This window comes from Meles meles, chromosome 18, assembly GCF_922984935.1.
Source record: "Meles meles chromosome 18, mMelMel3.1 paternal haplotype, whole genome shotgun sequence".
Taxonomy (NCBI): Eukaryota; Metazoa; Chordata; class Mammalia; order Carnivora; family Mustelidae; genus Meles; species Meles meles.
In genome coordinates this window covers 21,561,932-21,581,318 of record NC_060083.1, presented here as the reverse complement: position 1 = coordinate 21,581,318, position 19,387 = coordinate 21,561,932, and the positions used below count along the sequence as shown (strand labels likewise).

The window sequence follows — 19,387 nt, the reverse complement described above, 5'->3', positions numbered from 1 at the left end:
AACCGGAGAGGAAAAACTGTAAAGGGAGTTAGCAAAAAACAAGAGAGAAAAGCCTAAACCAAAACCAAAACAAAAAACCCCACTTCTGTTAAGAAATAGCCCCTGCTTCTCTTAGTCTAGAAAAAGAAAAATAGCTTCTCAGATGCTACCAGGGAGCAATAGTTTCCTTTCAAAAAAGAAGAAGAAAGAAAAAGAAAAAAAGAAAAAGTTGTTCTGTTAAATCAGCTACACATGGAGTCAGTCTGTGTAAGGAAATCAGCCTTTTCATTACAAATGGGTTTAAAAAGCCCTAGAGAAGTGAGACGTGAACAGAAACAATATTATCCACTAACAACCCAACTCTCTTTCAGACAGCTGAGAGAAGATCAGCAGCATCATTGAACAGGGGGTTTGTCTTAAGATAAAGACTCATCTTTATTTCTTTCAGGATATAAAACTTGTATTTAAATCAATTCAGAGAAGCACTTTAGCTTTAAACATTAGAGAGAGGGGAGAGCCTATTTAATAAAACAGCATTATTTCATTTTCAAAGAATGATACTGGCAGTAGCTCTGAGTTTAAATTCTGTATTCTTTTCCTCAATTATAATTATAGATGGGACTGAAAGGAAGCATGCCTATTACTGTCATATTTATTCTTTTGACAGGTGTTATGGGACTGCAATTTGATGAAATGACTCAAAACGCAGATTCCCTTACAAATACAATTCCTGTCATCAGCACGAGTGGTTTAGGGGAAGTCCTCCAGCAAGCCTTTTCACCAATCTTGAACACCCCTAATGTTTTAGCAGCGATCCGTATTCAAGAACATGGGGGAGAGCCTGCCTTCAGGGCTTATATCCGAGGTAGCAACAGCCAGAAGGAAGAGTGGATGTTTAAGGTAGAGAAGGCAACTGTTAGAGGGACAGCCTTCTTTCTCATCTGGGTGGGGTTGGATCAGGCGAGGGGCACCCAGCCTGTTTCGCCTGTAGGGTTTCTTTATAAACAGACCCCAGCCACGCATGCGGCCAGCAGAGGGCGCTCGACGAACAGCCGACGGGCGGGGGCGGTGCCGCGCCGATCCTGCGGCGCAGGCGCACTTGTGGCTGCGGCGTCCGTCGCGTCCGGGGTTGACGTTGCTCAGTGGAGGCGGGTGAGCCGAGCTGCGCTTTCGGAGGGAGGGAGCGAAGCCGCGCTCGAATGGGCGCAAGGGGGACGGAGCAGCCCGGGGCGGCGGGGTGAGCTAGGGGTGTGAGGCCTCGGCCGTCCTCGGTCTTGCGCGGCCAGTGGACGACCCATCGGGCCTCCTGTCGCCCCCGTCCCCTCCGCGTCGGCTCTCGTGGCCTCGGAGGGCCAGGTGTCCCGGTGTGCCGCTCCCGGCCGCGCTCGGGCCCGTCGCAGGCCTCGCCGGGAGGCTCGGGGGAGCGGGGCAGGCCCCAGTTTGCGGGGAGGGCCGCAGCGAGCCCGGGGGACTCCAGACGCCTCTGCGAAATGCCCACTGTCTGGCACCCACCTCCGCGCTCAGTCTCGGCTGGGCCGTTTATAAAAGCAGACGGGGCCCCTCCGCCGCCCATCTGCCCCAGGCTAGCTCCCCCGGAGCACGCTTGCCTGGAGTGACCTTCACGTTCTCATAGATGTGTCTGCATGATGCGTCAAGTCCCGCGGAGTGCGGAACCCCTTGGTCCTCAGGACTCTTTTGTTTTATTTATTTTTATTTTTTAAAATTATTTTTATTAACATATATTATTTACCTCAGGGTTACAGGTCTGTGAATCATCAGGCTTGCACATTTCAACAGCAGTCACCATAGTGGCTTTTTGTTTGTTTTATATAACTTACAATTCACTCACTTAAAGTGCACCATCGAATGTCTTTTAGTATAGTCAGAGTTGTGCATCCATACCCAGAATCAATTTTAGAGCACATTCATTGTCCCCAAAAGAAATTTCTCCTTTAGCTGTCACTCTCAAACTCCCATTCCCCCACCCCCGCCCTGGGCACTCCCTATTCTACTTGCTGTCTCTATGAATTTGCCCATTCTGCACATTTCGTGTAAATGGAATCATCCAATATTTGGTCTTTTATGACTGGCTTCTTTCACTTACAGTAATGTTTTCAAGGTTTACCCATTTTGTATCCCGTATCAGTACTTCATTTCTTTTTATTACAAAATAATACTCCACTATGAATGTACCATGTTTTATTTATCCATTCATCAGTTGATGGACCTTGGGACTAATCTTAACTCTTCACCTCCTACCAAGCCTTTTCTGGATCTGACCCAGACTTCCTGGCCGTCATCTTGTTAGCTCTTGCTCTCCCTTGGCACCCCTCCCCCCACTCTGGGGGGCCTGGCAGTCCCTTCCTCCCTTAAGCCTTCATGCAATATGCCTTCCGCCTTCACCATCCCTTCACCAAATCCTCCTCTTCCTTCAGACCTCAGATTGAATGTTCTTTTCTCAAGAAACCTCTGACCCTTGACTGGGTGAGGGACCCCATGAGCCATTCTCTCAGGGACCTGAATTCCCCTTTGTAGCAATTACAACTGAATAGTTAGTTTTAGTTTTGTGTTAATGTGTAAGGTATATAGGGTCAGGGCCTTCTGTTTGTTTCTGTAACCCCAGTACCTAGACCTTCTTGATGCTCAGTGACTATTTCAGTACATGTGCTCATATGCCTACCATGTATCAGGCACCGTACTATATTAGGGAGACAGCCGTGAACAAAATAAATTAACTTCCTGCTGTACGGAGTTTACATTCCAGTGGGGGAATATGGAGAATTAAATCCGTGTCAGGTGGTGAAAAGTGCCAGGAAGAAAGATAGAAGGGACTGCAGAGTGGTAGGAAAGTCCTCCTAAGTGAGACCTGGATTCCTTTAGGGCAGAGCAATGTGGGTGCCTGGAAGAGCAGTTGGGTAAGGGAGGAAGGGAGAGAGTGAGAGAAGGGTAAATCGGGAGCTTTCAGCTCAAGGGTCCTCTGAGATGAGCCCTGCGTATGTGTAGAAAGAGCTTGTTAGGAGGGTAGAGACCTAGGTACAAAGCCTAGCTGCGCTCTCACCCAGTTCTGTGTGACCTGGAGCCTCAGTTTTTTCATCCTCCGCAAAATGGGAGTATTAGGGTTGTAGAGTAAGTAGTCCCCCGTGAAGTACCCAGCCACGTGGCAGACACCTGGTGGTTAAGTAATGGTTTCCTTCTTTTGCCCTCAAACCACAGTGGAGTGTTGTGGCCTGTGTGTGGGAGGCCATTGCCGAACGTCACAATGACTTGCTTCATGTTGCTGGTTGCTCTGCTCTGAGATCAGCATGTTTGCCTTTTGTCTGATTTTTCCAGTTTGCATTGATGGGGCTAGCTCACCAGGTTCACTTGAAGCTGGCAAACTGGCTCAGGGCGGTTGAGTGGACACATGGGCTGTTTAGAGTGGCTCCTTGGGCTCTGAGAGAGACAGCAGGTGTGGGAGGAAGAGCTGAGGATCTAGGGCCCGAGTCTGAGACCTGGCTTTGCCACCTGTTGGCTTTGTGATTCCAGGACAGCCATTGTCCTCCTGGCTTTAGTGTCCTCTTTGGTAAATAGAAGTCAACACACATTTATAGAAAGGATTACAGTGTGAGATCTTACAGAGGAGTATGGGCAGTGTGGGGTGTGAGCCTTGAGGAAGGGACGTGGGAGCTACATCTTGAAGGATCAAGAGGAATTCTTGAGGCAGGTGAAGAATCCAGCATAAGGAAAAGAGAAGTGCTGAAGAGCACAGCATGTTTCAGAGACGCAATTAATGATAGTTACCAAGTGCCTCGTATGTGCCGAGCATCATTCTTAGTGGCTTAGGAGCATTCATGAATCCTCACAACAAGTCTGTATGGGAGATACCATTAGTTGCCCCGTGGGCAGATGTGCAGCTGACTCTGCGGTGGAAATTGAGAAGCTTGCCCAGGTCCCACCGCTGGCCAGTGATGGAGCCAGGATTTGAACGTAGACTGCCTCATCCCAAGGTCCAGAAACTTAGCCTCTAAGTTCAGTATGTGGCTAGAATATAGGGAGTGTAGACAGCAGGAGATGAGTTTGACGAGACAAGTTGGAAGCAGACTTGAGAAGGGTAAACGCCCCACAGAGGTTCTGGAGAAGGTGAGTGACACGGTGTGCTTTTGAGGAGGTATCCTCCGGTTCCACTGGAGAGAGTGACAGTCGGATAGTCTGAGCAGGGTCTTGTTACAAAGCTGGGAGCCCAGGTACTGTCCAGGTGAATGAGGCGGGGGTGGACACTGAGGACGGGGAGGGTGGGTCTTGAGAGCCTTGACCAGGAAGGAGAGGGACTGGAGGAGCACAAATTGCTGCCCTGTTTTCTAGCTTGGAACGTGCATGTGCAAGTTAGAGCCCCGGAGGTGGGGGAGCAGAACCACTCTGCTTCTATATTGCGACTTTCCCCATCCAGAGAAATCATTGCATATTTAAACAATGGCCTGCACAGGCTTAATTTAGCCTTGTATCAGTATTTAATAGGGCATAATTTCTGGATGTGTTCTGTAGTTCCATTCTTTCCTTCCTTTCTTTTTTTAAATATATGACTTTTCCCCATTTATTTTTAGGTGCCTTATGTCAGGGCACAGGGTAGAGAAAGAGCCAGGGGGGTTAAATGGGGCCGTAGGCCTATTTCTCAGCATCTGTACCAGTGATATCACTTGGCTCCCAGGAAATTCCCTTTGTGGCTTTATTCTCACTCTTTTCCTTTATCCTGTTATAGTCTCCTTTGGGTTTCCTAAGAACTTTTTTAGTATTTCCTTAGCTGCCCCCTTTTCTTTGTCTGTATAATTGACATCAGCCTTGTGACTTTTTTTTTTTTATTCATCTTTATGCAGCGGGAAGCTATAGATGATGGCCTTGGGTTTCAGAAAAGCATGGAGCAAAGTTTTATGGAGAAGGTTGAAAAATAAGTATGGGATAATAGCACAGTCAAGTGCTTTCATGCATGTGGGCCTGGTCCTGAATGAGCTCCGGGAGAGTTCTCTGTGGGGTCCTTAGCCTGGATCCAGGAGGCATTCAGTGGATGGCTCGATACAGATGTAGCAGGTGGTGTTCAAAGCAGGCAGGGACAAGGGGCAACAGTCCTCAGTTTGATTCCTGGCCTTACCATCTAATAGTTGTGTGGTCTCTGGCAAGTTTCTTACCCTCTCAGAGCCCCCGTTTCATCATCTATAAAATGGGACTAATGATTCATACCCCAGAAGATTATTGTGAGGGTGCACAGGGTAACACATGAAGCGCTCAACACCTTCCTGGCACTTCCTGGCACTCCCTGAACGGTAGGTCGTACGACATGGCATCAGCCATGTAGAAAGCTCGAGATGGGACAGCTAGGTAACATGCCAGGCCATCCGTCTCTGGTCCTAGGACCGAGCCCAGAGCCATACACGTGCTAGGTGCTCTGAATGACATTGTGTGGGTGACTGACACAGCTCACTGGGGCTCCTGTCTCTCTCTCTGGACCCCATTCATGCCTGGGATGGGATTGTTTTGTGCTTTTGTTGTGCTGAATTGAGTGGAGCTGGCTAACAGACAGGGTCAGGTACCCCAGAGATTGTAGCTGATGGTGACTGTGGACAGAACTAATAAAATACAAGATGGGAAACAGATTTAAGAAGTGTTCATGGAAAAAAATGTTGCTCTGCACTGAATGCCAGAGTCACGTGAGGACCTGAGCCGAGAATGCCGTCTGAGCGGCCTTTCTTGGACTGCCAGGTAAAGGAGGGGACATTGCCCCCTGAGCTCCAGAACCCACGAAGTTGGTCAGGATCCAGAACTGTGGCTTTCCCCCTGGACAGTACGTCTAAGAGGGAGACTGATATTGAGGGTGCGTGTGTCCTGAAGAGTGTGAGTGGGACAGGGAGGCACTAGGAGAGGATAGCACCTTCACGACGGGGATCTTGAAAGAGAATGACTTCGGGGCTGGGGTCACTAACTGAACAATGACAGAATGGCCTTGGAGGTCGTTGGGCTGGGGGGAGCAGGTAGAGACTTGAGCCCCAGAGGGCAGAGCTCAGATCCACGAATGAAGTGGAGAGCTCAGACTTGGGAGATCGTGAGCTCCCAGCCATGAGGGAGCATGTTAAGGGAGAAAAGCTGGAAGGCTCCCTGGCAGGGATGTGGAGAAGAGATTTCTTTTACCCTGGATAGGAAAAGGCTGCCTTCGGTGCTCTGGTTTTGAGACTCCCTACTTTGGATGACTTTTCTGCTCATCCAGTTAACACCTCTGACCGAGAGCGTCTGCCATGAGTCAGGCCATGCCACCTTCAGTATTTTTAGAACTTTCTAATTCATCGGAGGCGACAGCATGAATAACCAGAATTCAGTTCTGATTTGGGGAAAAAGCTAAATAAATTTCACATGCTCTTTAGTTTGATTTCAAAGAAAAAAAGATTTTTTTTTCTCTCTGATGTTGGTGGAGGTCACTAAATCAGTGAAACCCGCCACCTCTCCCAGTGTCAGTTTGCGTGAGCAGCTCCCTTCCGCAGCCCAGTCTTGTCTCAGATAGAAGCACCTAAAGATACCGTAATGTATTGTTTTCCCTTTTGCTACTTTTCCAGGCCCCGAGAAGGGCTCCCTACTGAGTGAGCTGCTGCCATGAGCCCGGCAGGCATGTGTGCCGCCTTACTCAGTCCTCCCATCGGTCTTGCCATGATCCGGGGCCCATGTACGTTCAGTGCTGCACTCAGTCTTCCGGATGCGGGAGAGTTAACTGGAAGGTGTTGGAGAGAGGAAGGGTTCAATCCGACACCCTTCTGTTGAGGGACCACTGCATGCCAGGTGCGCCCAACAGAGGAGGCTGAGCTGGGTCGAGGGTGGAGGGAATGGGGAATTTGGTTTCAAACGGGATAGAGATTGGCAGTTGACAGGGAAAGCCTTGACACACACACACACCCCATACACACACACATCCCCCCCCCCACACACACCCCTACCACCACCACACACACACATACTGATGAGCTTAGAGCTTGTTCTGTGTGTGCCATTAAAGGATATCAAGCAAGAGACTCAAAGATGAGATTTTTGTCTTCTGTTGCTCATTCTGGCTGCACATAGAGAGGGACTGAAGAAGAGACATGTCAGAAGGGGTGTTGGATTAATCCAGGAGAGAGGCTCTGAGAGCCTAACAGAGACAAGGAAAAGGAGGGAATCCTTTCCTTCAAGAACTCAAGGAGGTTAGAGCACTGGAGTCGAGTCAGAGTCCACATCCCAGCGCTGCCACTCCCTGGTTGTGTATTCATGATCAGCCTCAGTTTTCACATCTGCAAAATGGGATGATAATGCTTTTTGTCCGAGGGTGGTTGTAAAAATGTCTGGCACCTCTCTTAGCCCATCAGTCAGCTCTTGGGCAAGGATGAATCTCATGGAGGAGGGGATTTGAAAATATTCTTGCCCGATGGCCTCTCCAGACTGACTCAGGTAGGAGGCGTCAGTTGCCTGCAGGGAATTCCTGCAGGTGACCTGGAGGGAAGCTGAGAGGACCGGAAAGGGTTGGCATGGATGGGCAGGAAAGGGAGGATGTTGCTGTCAGAGGTGATGGGCAGGAGTACTCAGGGCTTGGAAAATTCTGAGGTTCATCAGCTAGGGAGCATTGACGGAGGAGTGTGCTCGGTACCAGGTTGTACTGTGCTGGCACTGAGAGAATAGAGATGGGGGAATCGGACACAGTTCCTGGGCTCCAGAGAGTTCTGTCCGGTCAGAGAAGATCGAGAGGCAAACACTCAGAGCCCGGGTGATTCCCGCTGATCTAAGCAGACACAACAGGCTGTGGGCAAACAGATCAGGGAGAGAGTCTAGTTCTGTGTGGGGAGGAAGAAGAGACAGGAAGACTTAACCAAAAAGAAATTTCCTGGAAGAGTGTTAAGGGTTCACAGAATCAAGGGAGAAGGCTGGAGAACCTGGCAGGAATCTAGACATTTGTGGAAGGCCAGGAGGCAGGAGCTACAAGGACAGTTCAGAGCAGGAAGAGGCTCGTCATGCAGCCATTGCTAGAGTGCATGAACTCATTTTCAGGTTCTTTGTAACCTTGCTCGAGAGCCCATTTCCAGAGATGGGGAGTACTCAGTTGGCCTCGCCTGCATCTCATGTTCTCCTTGTTGGCCAGGAGAGATGGAGCCACAGACAATAGTCTCAGCAGGCCAGTCTCAATGGGAAGAAGTCATTCCTTAAAAAGAAATTGGGGAGGGGGGTGCCGTTAGGAAGAGTAGCACCCACCTGGACTCTGGAGCCCGACTTCCCAGGTGGAAATCCTGGCTTTTGTGCTCAGAGCTCTGTGACCTTGGACAAATTTCTTGCCTCCGTTTCTTTATCCGTAAAAGGACAGCATAATGGAATCTCCTTGTTGAATTATTGTGAAGATGAAATGAATTCATGTGCATCGTTTAGAATATTGTCTCTCCCATGCTACATACTCAGTAAGGCTGTGATCATAGTCATCCTAAGTGCTCAGGATTTGTTATTATTACTAAAGGAACCACAGGTGGTATGTCACTGTGCCTGGCGGGTGGAGGCGTGCCGAGGGGTGAATCTGGGTGGGCAAGAAGGCTTTAGGAGTCAGTGCCAGCCTCATGAGTTTAAGACTTTATCCCTTAGGTAAGGAGAAGGCCGTGGAAGGGTTTTTCTAAAATAACTTCGTTACCAAAAAAAATTTCAAAATTCAGGGAAGTTGAAATAATAGCACAAGGTCCACCCCTATTCCTGCCCTCTAAGCACGATCTTAACATTTCACCACATCTTTCTCACCCCATCTTTTCTCTTTTTGTGTCGCCTCTTGTGGAACCATGTGAAAGTAAGTTGCAGACGTGATGACCCGTCACCCCTAAACACTTCCTTCCACTCACGTCTCCCGAGAATGAGGACATTCTCCTACACGACACACTGTTGTTCTACCTGAGAAAATTCATCGTTAATAATAATTCACAATAGCCCATCACATCCAGCTGTGGGAGGGTTTGAAGTAAGGCGTTTGACAAGGCGTTGTGGCTGCCATGTGGGAGATGGCTGGAAGGGGGCCAAGGGCAGGCAGGTACCCTCCCAGTAATGCAGGAAACACATGATGAAGCCCGAACCGTTTGAGGTACTCCAGAGATCTCCCATTGAACATGGTAGCAGGAATGGTGGGTCAGTGAAAGCTTCCAGGGGGAGGTGCTGGACCTAACAGCTGAGTGTTGTAGGATCAGGAGACCCGCACAGACTGTGGGCAAGAGTGGGAGGATTCATTTGACACGTAAATATTAAACATCTACTGTCATGGTTCCATTTATATGTCAACTTGACCGGGCCATGAGATGCCCAGAGATTTGGCCAAACATTCTGGGTGCGTCTGTGAGAGTGTTTTGGATGGGATTAACAACATTTATTTTTTAAAAAGGGGAGAGAGAGAGAGGCGGGGGCTGCTGAGGAAGAGGAAGTCTTTCAAGCAGACTCTGCACTGAGCGTTGAGTCCAACCCAGGGCTTGTTCTCATGACCTGAGCTCATGATTTGAGCGGAAACCAAGAGTTGGATGCTGAACTGACTGTGCCACCCAGATGCCCCTGGATGAGATTAACATTTAAATCAGGAGACTGAGTAAAGCAGATTGCCCTCCTTAACGTGGGCGGGCCTCCTCCAAGCACTTGAAGTCCTGAATACAACAATAGACTGACCCTCCCCTGAGTGAGAGAGGATTCTCTTGGCTGGTGGCCTTCAGCCTGGGACATTGGCTCTTCCTGGTTTGACATGGACTCAAACTGGGGCACCTGCTCTGTGAGATTTCAAACTTGCCAGCCTCAGTAATCATGTGAGCCAGTTCCTTATAAATAGTATACACATGAATATAACATAGATATATTCTCTCTGTATATTCTATTGGTTCTGTGTCTCTGGAGAACTCTAATGCAGCTACTATATGCCAGGCATTTTGTCACAGTGCGGAGACTATAAAAGGCAAACAGGACATAGACTCATGGAGTGTGCCACTCAGAGCTCAGTTTGCCTGGACTCTGGGGGGAGTGGTGGGAGAAGGGATGGGGGTGGGCCGGGGCCTCGGAGGAAGGAATATGGACTTTGTTCCATAGGCCGGTGCTTTCCAAAGTTAGTACCACTTTCACGATTTTTCTCATATCCACATCTCAACTGCGTTCTTCTTTGCTGTATATATTTAAAAATACCAGTTTTACGCCTATTCCTTTTTAAAACATTTAAGCCACACTACCTATGAAATTACGGGATTTTTTTTTATTACACATGAAAATAAATATAAAATCATTACAATAAAAAGATGTTGGCCCATATACTGCTTAAAATAATTTCACAGTTTTCCTACATTTGGGGAGAGTTGTCATGAGTGACAGGGTTAGGGGTGGATATCAGATCTGGGGTTTTAGGCAGGAACATGCCATGCTGAGATTTACATTTTGGAAAGATTCAATGGCTGTTGAGTGGTGAATAGATTGGAAGATAGGGAGACCTGCTTGGAAATCTGGCTTTTGTCCATGGGAGCTCTGATAAGAGCCTGAAGCAAGGATGTGCAGTGGGAATAGAGAGGAGGGGACAGATGTGAGGGGGCATTCAGAGGTAGAATTTGATAAGACTTAGAAACAGTGGCGTGGGATTGAGGCAGAAAGGGAAGTCTAGATTGGCTTAGTGATGGTTTTGGTTTGGTTGCCTGAGAAGACCGAGGTACCTTCCCAGAGGCAGGGAGACCAGAATAGGCTAAAGTCAAGTGCAAAGAGCAAGATATGCCAGGCGATGGTTAGGGGCCGCAGAGTTTGACTACAGTTTTAGCAATGGTGCTGTGAAGTTCATTGCCCCTTAATAGCAAACCCACACTTTAAATTAAATTAAAACATTTTTAGTTTAACTCTTCTGAGTGGACCCACACATGCATTCTCTGCTACTTATTACTGAGAATGACTAAGTATTATAATTGAGCTGAAAATAATCTCCCGCCCATACTTGCTGGGTTGGTTTCTAAGTATTGCTTGGGTTTTTATCTACTGAAACAAAGTTGTGCTCTTTCCAAATGTTAATTTTGAAGCCTGCAGATGGTAACCATCTGTTACACGACTAGCATTTTACAATATTTGATTAGCACTTTATATAGTTTGGGGAAGCCTGCCAGTGGAGTCTGCCCATCAGGTGGGGACTTCGGTGGTATGTCCTCTCTAGTGGTCCTTGAAGGTCTTTGCCCTCATTGTATGGGGTTCCTCTCTTTTTTTGGGGGGGGGGGATGTGCTTCAGTACAGCTAGTCAGACTGGCAGGTTGATATTCATGGCAGGAGAACCTTAGGGGCCTTGCCTTGTTTGTACTGTTCCTTAGAGCTGGAACCATCAGACCTCACTGTGGAAGCAGAGTTTGAGAGGTCAAGATCTGTCCGTCAGTTAAGACTCTCTGGGTTGCAAGTGACAGAGTAACAAACCCAAGCTGCTTTGGCAAAGGGCATTATTAATTGGGTCAAGTCATTACAAAGTCTAGGGGTGGGATTGAATTCGGGTGGATGGTTCAGACGAATTCTTCAGACTTGGTTCCCTCACACCCTCAGCTCTGCCTGCTGCTGTATGGCTTCAGTCTCAGGCTTCCAGAGGAGACAAGATGGCGTCCTGGAGAGAGGCGCAAATCCCTGAAGCAGCAAGTATCGAGGGAAAAAAAATGGAGGCCTTCCCGGCCACCCATGCAGAGGCAGTGGGATGCGTTCTGATTGGGCCAGCTTCCGTCATGTGCCCACCTGTGACCCAATCCCTGCGACCACGTGGATGCAGAGCTCTGATTGGTCAGACCTGGGGTGGAACTCCACCCTGACCTGTGGGCAGAGACCCAGGGAGAGGCGGATCGCCAGTCACACATCGGGGCTGTTAGCAGAAGGGGGGAAGGTTGAGGCGGGGGCAGACCACCACCTGCCCGCCCCGGTGTCATGGCGGGAGCCCAGAGTACCAGGAGGCATTGGCAAACTTAGCTGTAGAGACAGACAGTTATTGTTGCCAGGACGATAATATGCTGGAAATGGAATGAAGGAGCCTCTGAAACCGGCTACTTAATGAATTTCCTTTCGTAGTTTTAAGAACCTCTGATAGATTTAGTATTCTGGTTCTCTCTCTCTCTTTTTTTTTTTTTTTTTTTTTTTGAGGGGGAGGGAGTTGTCGTCTTCTTCTTTTTTTTTCTTGTTTGTTTTTCTTTTTATGTCACTTTAAAACTAAGACCAGTCACTTAATCTTGGTCTCCTTCGTTTGGTACACTGTGAGCTTCTCTCTCAGAGAGGGGCGATCTGTACAGAGCAGATAACAGATTCCATTCAGTCCAGTTCAACAAACAGGGCACGAAGCCCCAGGGCCCGGGCCAGGCTCCACAGGCCTGGCAGCAGATGAATCCTCAGCAGTGTGGGAAGCACTGTAACAGCTCCAAAACAGGGCACTGTAGCTCCTCAGGGCAGGACAGTCAGGAAGGGCTTCCCAGAGGAAGTGACACGGGGCTGGAGCTGGAAGGATGAACATGAGTTCCCCCCATGGCGGAGAAGAGGAGGGGAGCTTGACGCTAAAGGCGCTGCTTGTGCCAAGAGACCAAGAGGCGAGGTACTTGCTGGTTTGGGGGGGTTGAGCCAAGGCCACTGGCTCCAGAGGGCATTCTAGCATCAGCATGGAGGAGACTGGGGAGTAACAGGCTAAAGGTGGGAACAGACACCAGGCAAGACTCTGTGGTAGAGGTCCAGGCAGGAGCCTGTGGCCCATCTGGTTAAAAGGCAGGTTCGGTCCAGCAGATCTGGGGCGAGAGTGTTTCTAACCAGCTCTCAGGTGACGTCGCTGCTGGCCCTTCTCTTTGTTGGCTGTAGTCTGCTGGTTTCTCAGTCTACCGTGCAGGATCTTCTTGTTCATCTCCCCTACTCTGCCTGTCCATGACACCACCTCACCCACCCTCCACAAGTTGGCTTCCAGAAAGAATGAGGCTGTGTGATTTCGCCTCTGGTCCCAGCAGGCCTACCGTGGGCTGAGGCTTCTGCAGGACAGAATGCCCCACCCAAGCTCCGGGTCTGGGTTCTGTGTGGTGTGGCACGAAGGGGTCTGGGCCTCTATGTTGTATCAGACCTGCTCACAGAGCCGTGGAACAGGGGGCTCAGGGCCAGGGGTTGGCTTGATGCCTTTGAAATAATGCTCTGTGTTTTCCAGGGACAGAGGGACTTGCAGATGGCCCCACTACCAGGGGCAGAGCTGGTCCAGAGGCCGCTGCAGCTCTACCGATATCTGCTGCGCTGTTGCCAGCAGCTGCCAACCAAGGGCATCCAGGAGCATTACAAACATGCTGTCAGGCAGGTGGGAGCAGGGGATACTGAGCTCGGGGTGGCAGTGGGGAGGTGTCACATAATAAGAGGACTCTTTCAGAGTTGGGGGTAGAGGACAGGGAGGGTCTTTTGGGTGGTAGTGGAAGGGAGGAGTGGCAGACTAGTAAGAGCCACCAAAAACCATACCCCAGCTCCTCTCTCTGATTTCTGCTCAGAAAACAGACGCTTATCCTCTAGCACATCAGCTCTGTGCCAGGGCTCAAATAAGGCAGCTAAATGGATAATTAAAGTAGAGTATAGGACATAGCATCATTTTGACAGGCGTTCCTGCCAGTAATGCACAGCCTGAATGTACTCATGAGAAAACATCAGGTAAATCCAGACGGAGGGACCATCTCCACACCAGTGGCCTCGGCTCCTCCAACATGGCAGGGTCAGGAAGCACCGAGAAAGGCAGACCTGCTCTGCTTCCAAGAAGACTGAAAAGATATGACCATGAAATATAATGAGTGGATTTGTTCTGGGCCAGAAAAAAAAAAAAAACAAACAACCAGTGCTTAAAAAGGACATTATTGGAAACCTTCCTGAAATTAGAATATGGGCTGTAGATGAGATGATAGTATTATACTAATGTGGCATTTTCTGAATTTGACTACTGTGGTTTTGTAATCTCCTTGTTAAAACACATGGAAGCATTTAGGGGTCAAGGGCATGATGTCTGCAACTTCGAAATGTTCCCAGAAAATTGAGTACAAACCTATATAAAGAGAGAATGGTAAAGCAAATGTGAGATGTTTATGACTGGTGATTCTGGTAGAGAAAAGCTTCTGTAGGTTAGAGGTTACTTCCAAATAAAAAATAATAAAAAATAAAAATAAAAAATAAAAAACTTAAATGAATACAAATGTAATGTGGAAAGTTAAAAAAAAAAAAAAAAAAAAAAAAGTCGAGGTAGCAACAGCCAGGCTGTGAAAATATGGAGGAGAAAGCAGCTAGTTGTCAGAGGGCGTCAGGGAGGGCTTCGCAGAGTGAGCATTTGAGGTGCTCCTGAAGACAAAAAGGTTGAGAGTGACTGGGCAGAAGAGGTACCAGGTACCCTTGTGAAGCGCTCTGAGTGCCACATCGGGGAACCTGAATCTCACATTACTTCTCTGGTCAAAGGCAAACAGCAGCCCCACGCTGCTCTACACTGGGCCTGGCTGGAGTTTCTAGTCACTTGTCCCCAGCCCCCACTCTGCTTGGCCTTCCAACACTGTTCCTTCCTATTGTGCCCTGCGGGGAGCAAACGGAACCGAGAGATGGAAGTTTCTTTGGGCTCCTGCTGCTTGTTCACCTTTGGGCCCACCTTGGGGGCCAGTCTTCCATTGTGCTGCTGCTCTGCGGGCAGGAGGACAGGCTGTGTAGTTAGAATGGACTGGGATTTGAATGCCGCCGCCACGCATAGTGGCTGGTTAGGGCATCCAAGCCTCTGTTTCCTCATCTGTAGGAGGGATCCTTCTAACTGTCCCTGGAGGGCTAAGAGCCATGCCCAGTGGAGAGTGGCCATGGTGTGTCTGGCCTGTGCCTGGTGCTCTGAAGATGCTGGTGCTGCAAAATTTGTCTTGTCATCTTTTTTTTAATGCTTAAACTTCCAGAGTTTCCGGGTTCATTCAGATGAAGACAATCCTGAGAGAATCCAGCAGATTATTAAAAGAGCCATTGAAGATGCAGACTGGATCATGAACAAAGTGAGTGCTTGGCTCCCGGCTCTTCCTACCCTCTGGGGGGTTTGACAGCAGTAATCCCTGTGGCCACCAGGGGTCACCCCTGCCCTATGCGTGAGCCGGATCAGCCAGGCAGAGGCACCCTAAGGCCCCAACCAGCCACTCCCCTCCTCCAGAAGCCCAGAGGTGGTGGCAGATGCCTTTCTGGTTGCATCTGTTTTCTGCCAGGGGTGGGGAGGTCTGAGTCTCTAAACACCAACAGTGCTGAATAAGCTAAGGCAGGGTAGCAGGAAGAAGGAAGAGAAAGGTCTTCTTGGAAGCAACAGTGCCTGAACTAGCAGCAGCCTTGTGATGGCTCAGACAGGAAGGCTGTTTGGGGGCATAGTGAGCTCCCCGTAGCCAGAGGTATTCATACTGAGGTAGGGTTATTGAGGAAACATTCAAGCATCTATTTTGGTAGAGGAAGGGAGGGAGTCAGGAATACAAATTAACTTGCTGGTCCTTACCCACTGGTGTTAGAACAACCCAGAGAGCTGGGTGGAGCGTGCCCCATCCCCCCATCCTTCTAAATCAGGATCTCCAGATGTGGGGGCCGGGGTTCATTTTTAAAACTCAGTGATTGGACTTGATGACTTCTGAGGGTCCTCCTCTACCTAAGATTTTTTTTTTCTTTGAACCAAGATGTAGCTTAAAGAACAGGATGGGCACACCCCACATTCCTGGTGACATTCCCATGTCTGTCTTTCTTCTTTTTTTTTTTTTTAAAGATTTTATTTATTTATTTGAGAGAGAGAGCATGAGAGGGAAGAAGGTCAGAGGGAGAAGCAGACTCCCTACGGAGCTGGGAGCCTGATGTGGGACTCGATCCCAGACTGGGGGATCATGGCCTGAGCTGAAGGCAGTTGCTTAACCAACTGAGTCACCTAGGCGCCCTTCTTTGTCTTTCTTATGTGTGCCCTCCTACCCCGTCAGGTTCCTTTTCCATTAAGGAAGAAAGGGTCCCTGTACCAGCTAGAGATCTGACTGTCTGGTGCCTGCCTCACCACCTCCGAGAAGCCCCTGCAGGAGGCAGCTAGGGCCCCAAAGGACATGGTTCTCAGGATTTCCTAGGTCCTCCCTTCCCCATTGGCTTCCCTCACCCACTTCTAATGATTCTCTCTGCCTTACAGTATAAAAAACAAAACTGAGACACTGGGGCCTGGAGAATGAAGCTGTCCCGAAGACATTAAAGTGCAGAGACCTTGCTTCTCCTGTAACTCAGCAGCAGCAGCCACTTTGGAATATCCATTGGTCTCGTTGCCTGAGAGCAGGAAATCAGGGGTAGGAGAAACTGACGTCAGCTCAGCCGCTCTTCTTGCCACGTGTGTGTTCCTGGCATCCTTTATGTTTGCTTTCCTGGCCGTTGCCACGGGAGATTTGGGGGAGAATACATTTTGTCACTTCGTTCTGAAGGTGCCACATGTATTCTGGATGTTGTCCTTGGAGACCCAGAGTGGGCATCCCCTCCGGCTGTCCAGAGAGGACAGTGCATGGGATTTTGAACCAGTCAGGTCTGGATTTGAATCTCAGTTCTGCGGCTTTTCAAGGGTCTTGTCTTTGAGCTCAGCGTCTTCCCGTGTGAAGATTAAGTATGAGGAAGTTGAAGAGCTTCATGCAGGACAGGGTACATGGGGGTGCAAGTAAATGTCCCCTCCCTGAGGAGGCTGTCCTCTACCGCTCCTTCCTCCCCGCCTGCAGTGCTCCACATGTCTCTCTGGTGCACTCCTTGTTGGGCCCAAGTGGTGTGCGGGCCTGTCCCGTCTTGCTTGTTGTCCCTGAACCCTCATGCCCCCCCCCCCCCATGCCCAGCACTGCACCAAGCAGCCATTCCTCCAGGCCCTGTCCTTCCGTGAAGCCCTGGTCCGTGCCTTCAGGGAGTCTTTAGTGTCCCTGAAGTGGTGAAATGCGGGCTGCATGGAACAAGAAGGGCAGAGCAGCTCCAGCGGACACCCAAGTGTGCAGGCTTCTGTGAACCTGCGATCTGGCATGCTGGCCCTTCCCTGCTTTGCCACCATCTTGGAAGGAAGGGTGGAGGCAGGGAGGCAAGGAGGGAGGTGGGGAGCAAGCATTCCTGTGGGGTATGGTGACTGATACCCGTGGAGAGACAGGCTGGGTTCCATACAGTTTGCTCTTAGGGGACCTTACCTGGCCTGCTTCAGCCTTGGTTTCCCCATCTCCAGTGCAGTGATGCCCCCGCCCACCTGCCAGGGCTGCAGCAAGGAGCACTGAGCTCTAACGCAGGCCAGGCGCTTCTTGCAGAAGCCGGCTCGGGGAGCCCGCTGCGCTGCCGTGGCCGGGTACCATGGTTAGGGAGAACTCCTTTGCCAATGGGCAGATGGAAGCATGGACAGGTTGAACTCCATTTCACGGTCACCAGGCGACTAAGCAAGTTCTGTCTGAATCTACCAAACACTACAGATTTGGGAGGGAGGAGGGGGCAGCAAAGGGAAGAAAAGCATCCAGGAAGGACTGGGGGGGCTGGGCAGAGCAGGAGGAGCAGCTGAAGGTGGAGAAGCCACACTGGACTTGAGTATCCCCAAGGACTCTCAGCCAGAGGGATGAGCCAACACGTTCATGACCCCGCAATGAATTATAGGACTTAAAGTGACTCAGGGACATCTGTATGCACTTGACTGATGAGCAAATAATGAAGTAAATATATCGATTTCTGAGAGCTCTGGTATCTTGAATGCTGTGCTCATTCATTCCCCAAACACATGTTGTTCCTTACTGTGTGCTGTGATACTAGGTGTTGAGGACTTAGAGACAGGCCTATAGAAAGCTGCCCAGGAGGAGATGGATCTTCAGAGGAGATGGCTCTCTTCTGTTGAGATTTTTATTGTTTTCTAATAATGGGGGAAACTGGTAGGTTGTGATTATTTCTTGGCCAAGTACTGGTTGTGTGTCTGGGGATGTGCGGGTCCTCTCCTTATCCCTGATGCTCGGGCTGATTTGGAGGGGGGAACACTTATCCTTACTGCACGATGGGCAGGCCTGGCTGCCTCCCACAGACATCCTCCGAGAAGTTTGTCTTGAGGCAGAGAAAGGACCTATTCCAAAGCACAGATTGTTGGGAATTAAGACCCAAACTTCTCCCAACTTCTTTAAATGAACCTGTCCCTCTGTCCATCTTGCTTCCCTGGGGGATGGGGATTAACATGAGCATCCAGGGCAAAAAAACAAAACAAAACAAAACAAAACAAAACAAAAAAAAACCCAAAAAAACCCAGACTACCTTTGTTGAATGACAGGGAAAAATTTTTGGGAATTGATGTGCATTTCCTGTCCCCAGTGCTGACCTCACTCCCGCCCTGTCCATGACATCCTCTGGCACCCTTGCACCTTGCACATGGATTCCTCACTCTCCCAGCACTCCAGCCTGCTCGTTCCATGTGTGTTTGCCCAAGCGGCTCCTCCTGTCTGCAGTGCCCTTCTTCACTTACTTATTCACCTGAAAAACATCTTTTCTCTGTCAAGACTGAGCTTAGGCATTATTTCTACAAAGATGTTATTTGCTCCCCATAGCATTACACCTTCCAAGATTTTTTTCATGTTAACTGCTGAATGCAGACCAATCAGATGACTCTGGTTCCTTGAAAAATGAATGCAGTCTTAGGCCAAATTAAGAAAGACATGGGATCAAGAAGAAGGGACGTGAAAATCCTTCTTGTATTCTGCTTTATTCAGATTATATCTGGAGTATTGATTTTCAGGTGTGGTCCATGACCTCCTGGGAATCCCCCAAACCCTCTGATGGGATCCTCAAAGTCAAAACTATGTTCATAATAATACTAAGACACTGTCTTTGCCAGTCCATGAACATTTGCAGTGATGGCACAGAAGCAATGATGAGTAAAACTTCTGGTGCCTAAGCTTGAATCAGGATAGGGATTTTCACCACCAGCTTACTCATGAACGTCCCTGATGAAACAGCAAAATGCTTAATTTTGTTAAGTCTCAACACTTGAGTGTAAAAATATTCTGTGCAATGAGCTGAAAAGCACACATACATACAGCACCTGTACTGCACACATAAGGAGGACAGTTGTCTGGAGGAAAAGCACACAATTATTTGAGATGTGAGCTAAATAAACTTCTTTATCCACAGAACCCTATTTTCTTATGGAAAACTGGTTGGATCTGTCCTCTGTCATGTTAACCATCCTTCATAGGTTCATTTCCTCTGTAGTGTTGCCATTCATTTATGTATTCACTAATTCACTAATTGGACAGACACTGAGCACCTCGTATGTATCAAAAATTACATCTATGTCTCCATCTAGGTGAGATTGTGGATGGTTTAATTTGCTCCCCGTTCTGATCTGTATGGTTTCTGGAAACATGTGGAGAGATTTTGTTTTAGGCACCCATGATGACCCCGAGGAATCTAGAAGTCT

General features: G+C 49.0%; 1 protein-coding gene across 3 annotated transcripts; it reads left to right on the top strand.

The window, feature by feature from the left end:
- The first annotated feature begins 1,086 nt into the window (after positions 1 to 1,086).
- LYRM9 (LYR motif containing 9) lies at positions 1,087 to 17,662 on the top strand. 3 transcript variants are annotated; one of them, XM_045983807.1, is made up of 5 exons: positions 1,087 to 1,131; positions 6,555 to 6,774; positions 13,136 to 13,279; positions 14,883 to 14,975; positions 16,121 to 17,662. In XM_045983807.1, the coding sequence occupies exons 3-5, from the start codon at positions 13,154 to 13,156 to the stop codon at positions 16,136 to 16,138; spliced, it is 237 nt and encodes a 78-aa protein (XP_045839763.1). In that variant the 5' UTR covers positions 1,087 to 1,131; positions 6,555 to 6,774; positions 13,136 to 13,153; the 3' UTR covers positions 16,139 to 17,662. The 3 variants fall into 3 exon arrangements, with proteins under 3 accessions (XP_045839763.1, XP_045839764.1, XP_045839765.1); XM_045983808.1 differs by lacking the exon at positions 6,555 to 6,774 and having other exon boundaries at positions 1,093 to 1,131; XM_045983809.1 differs by lacking the exons at positions 1,087 to 1,131; positions 6,555 to 6,774 and adding an exon at positions 12,395 to 12,544.
- Positions 17,663 to 19,387: the final 1,725 nt, after the last annotated feature.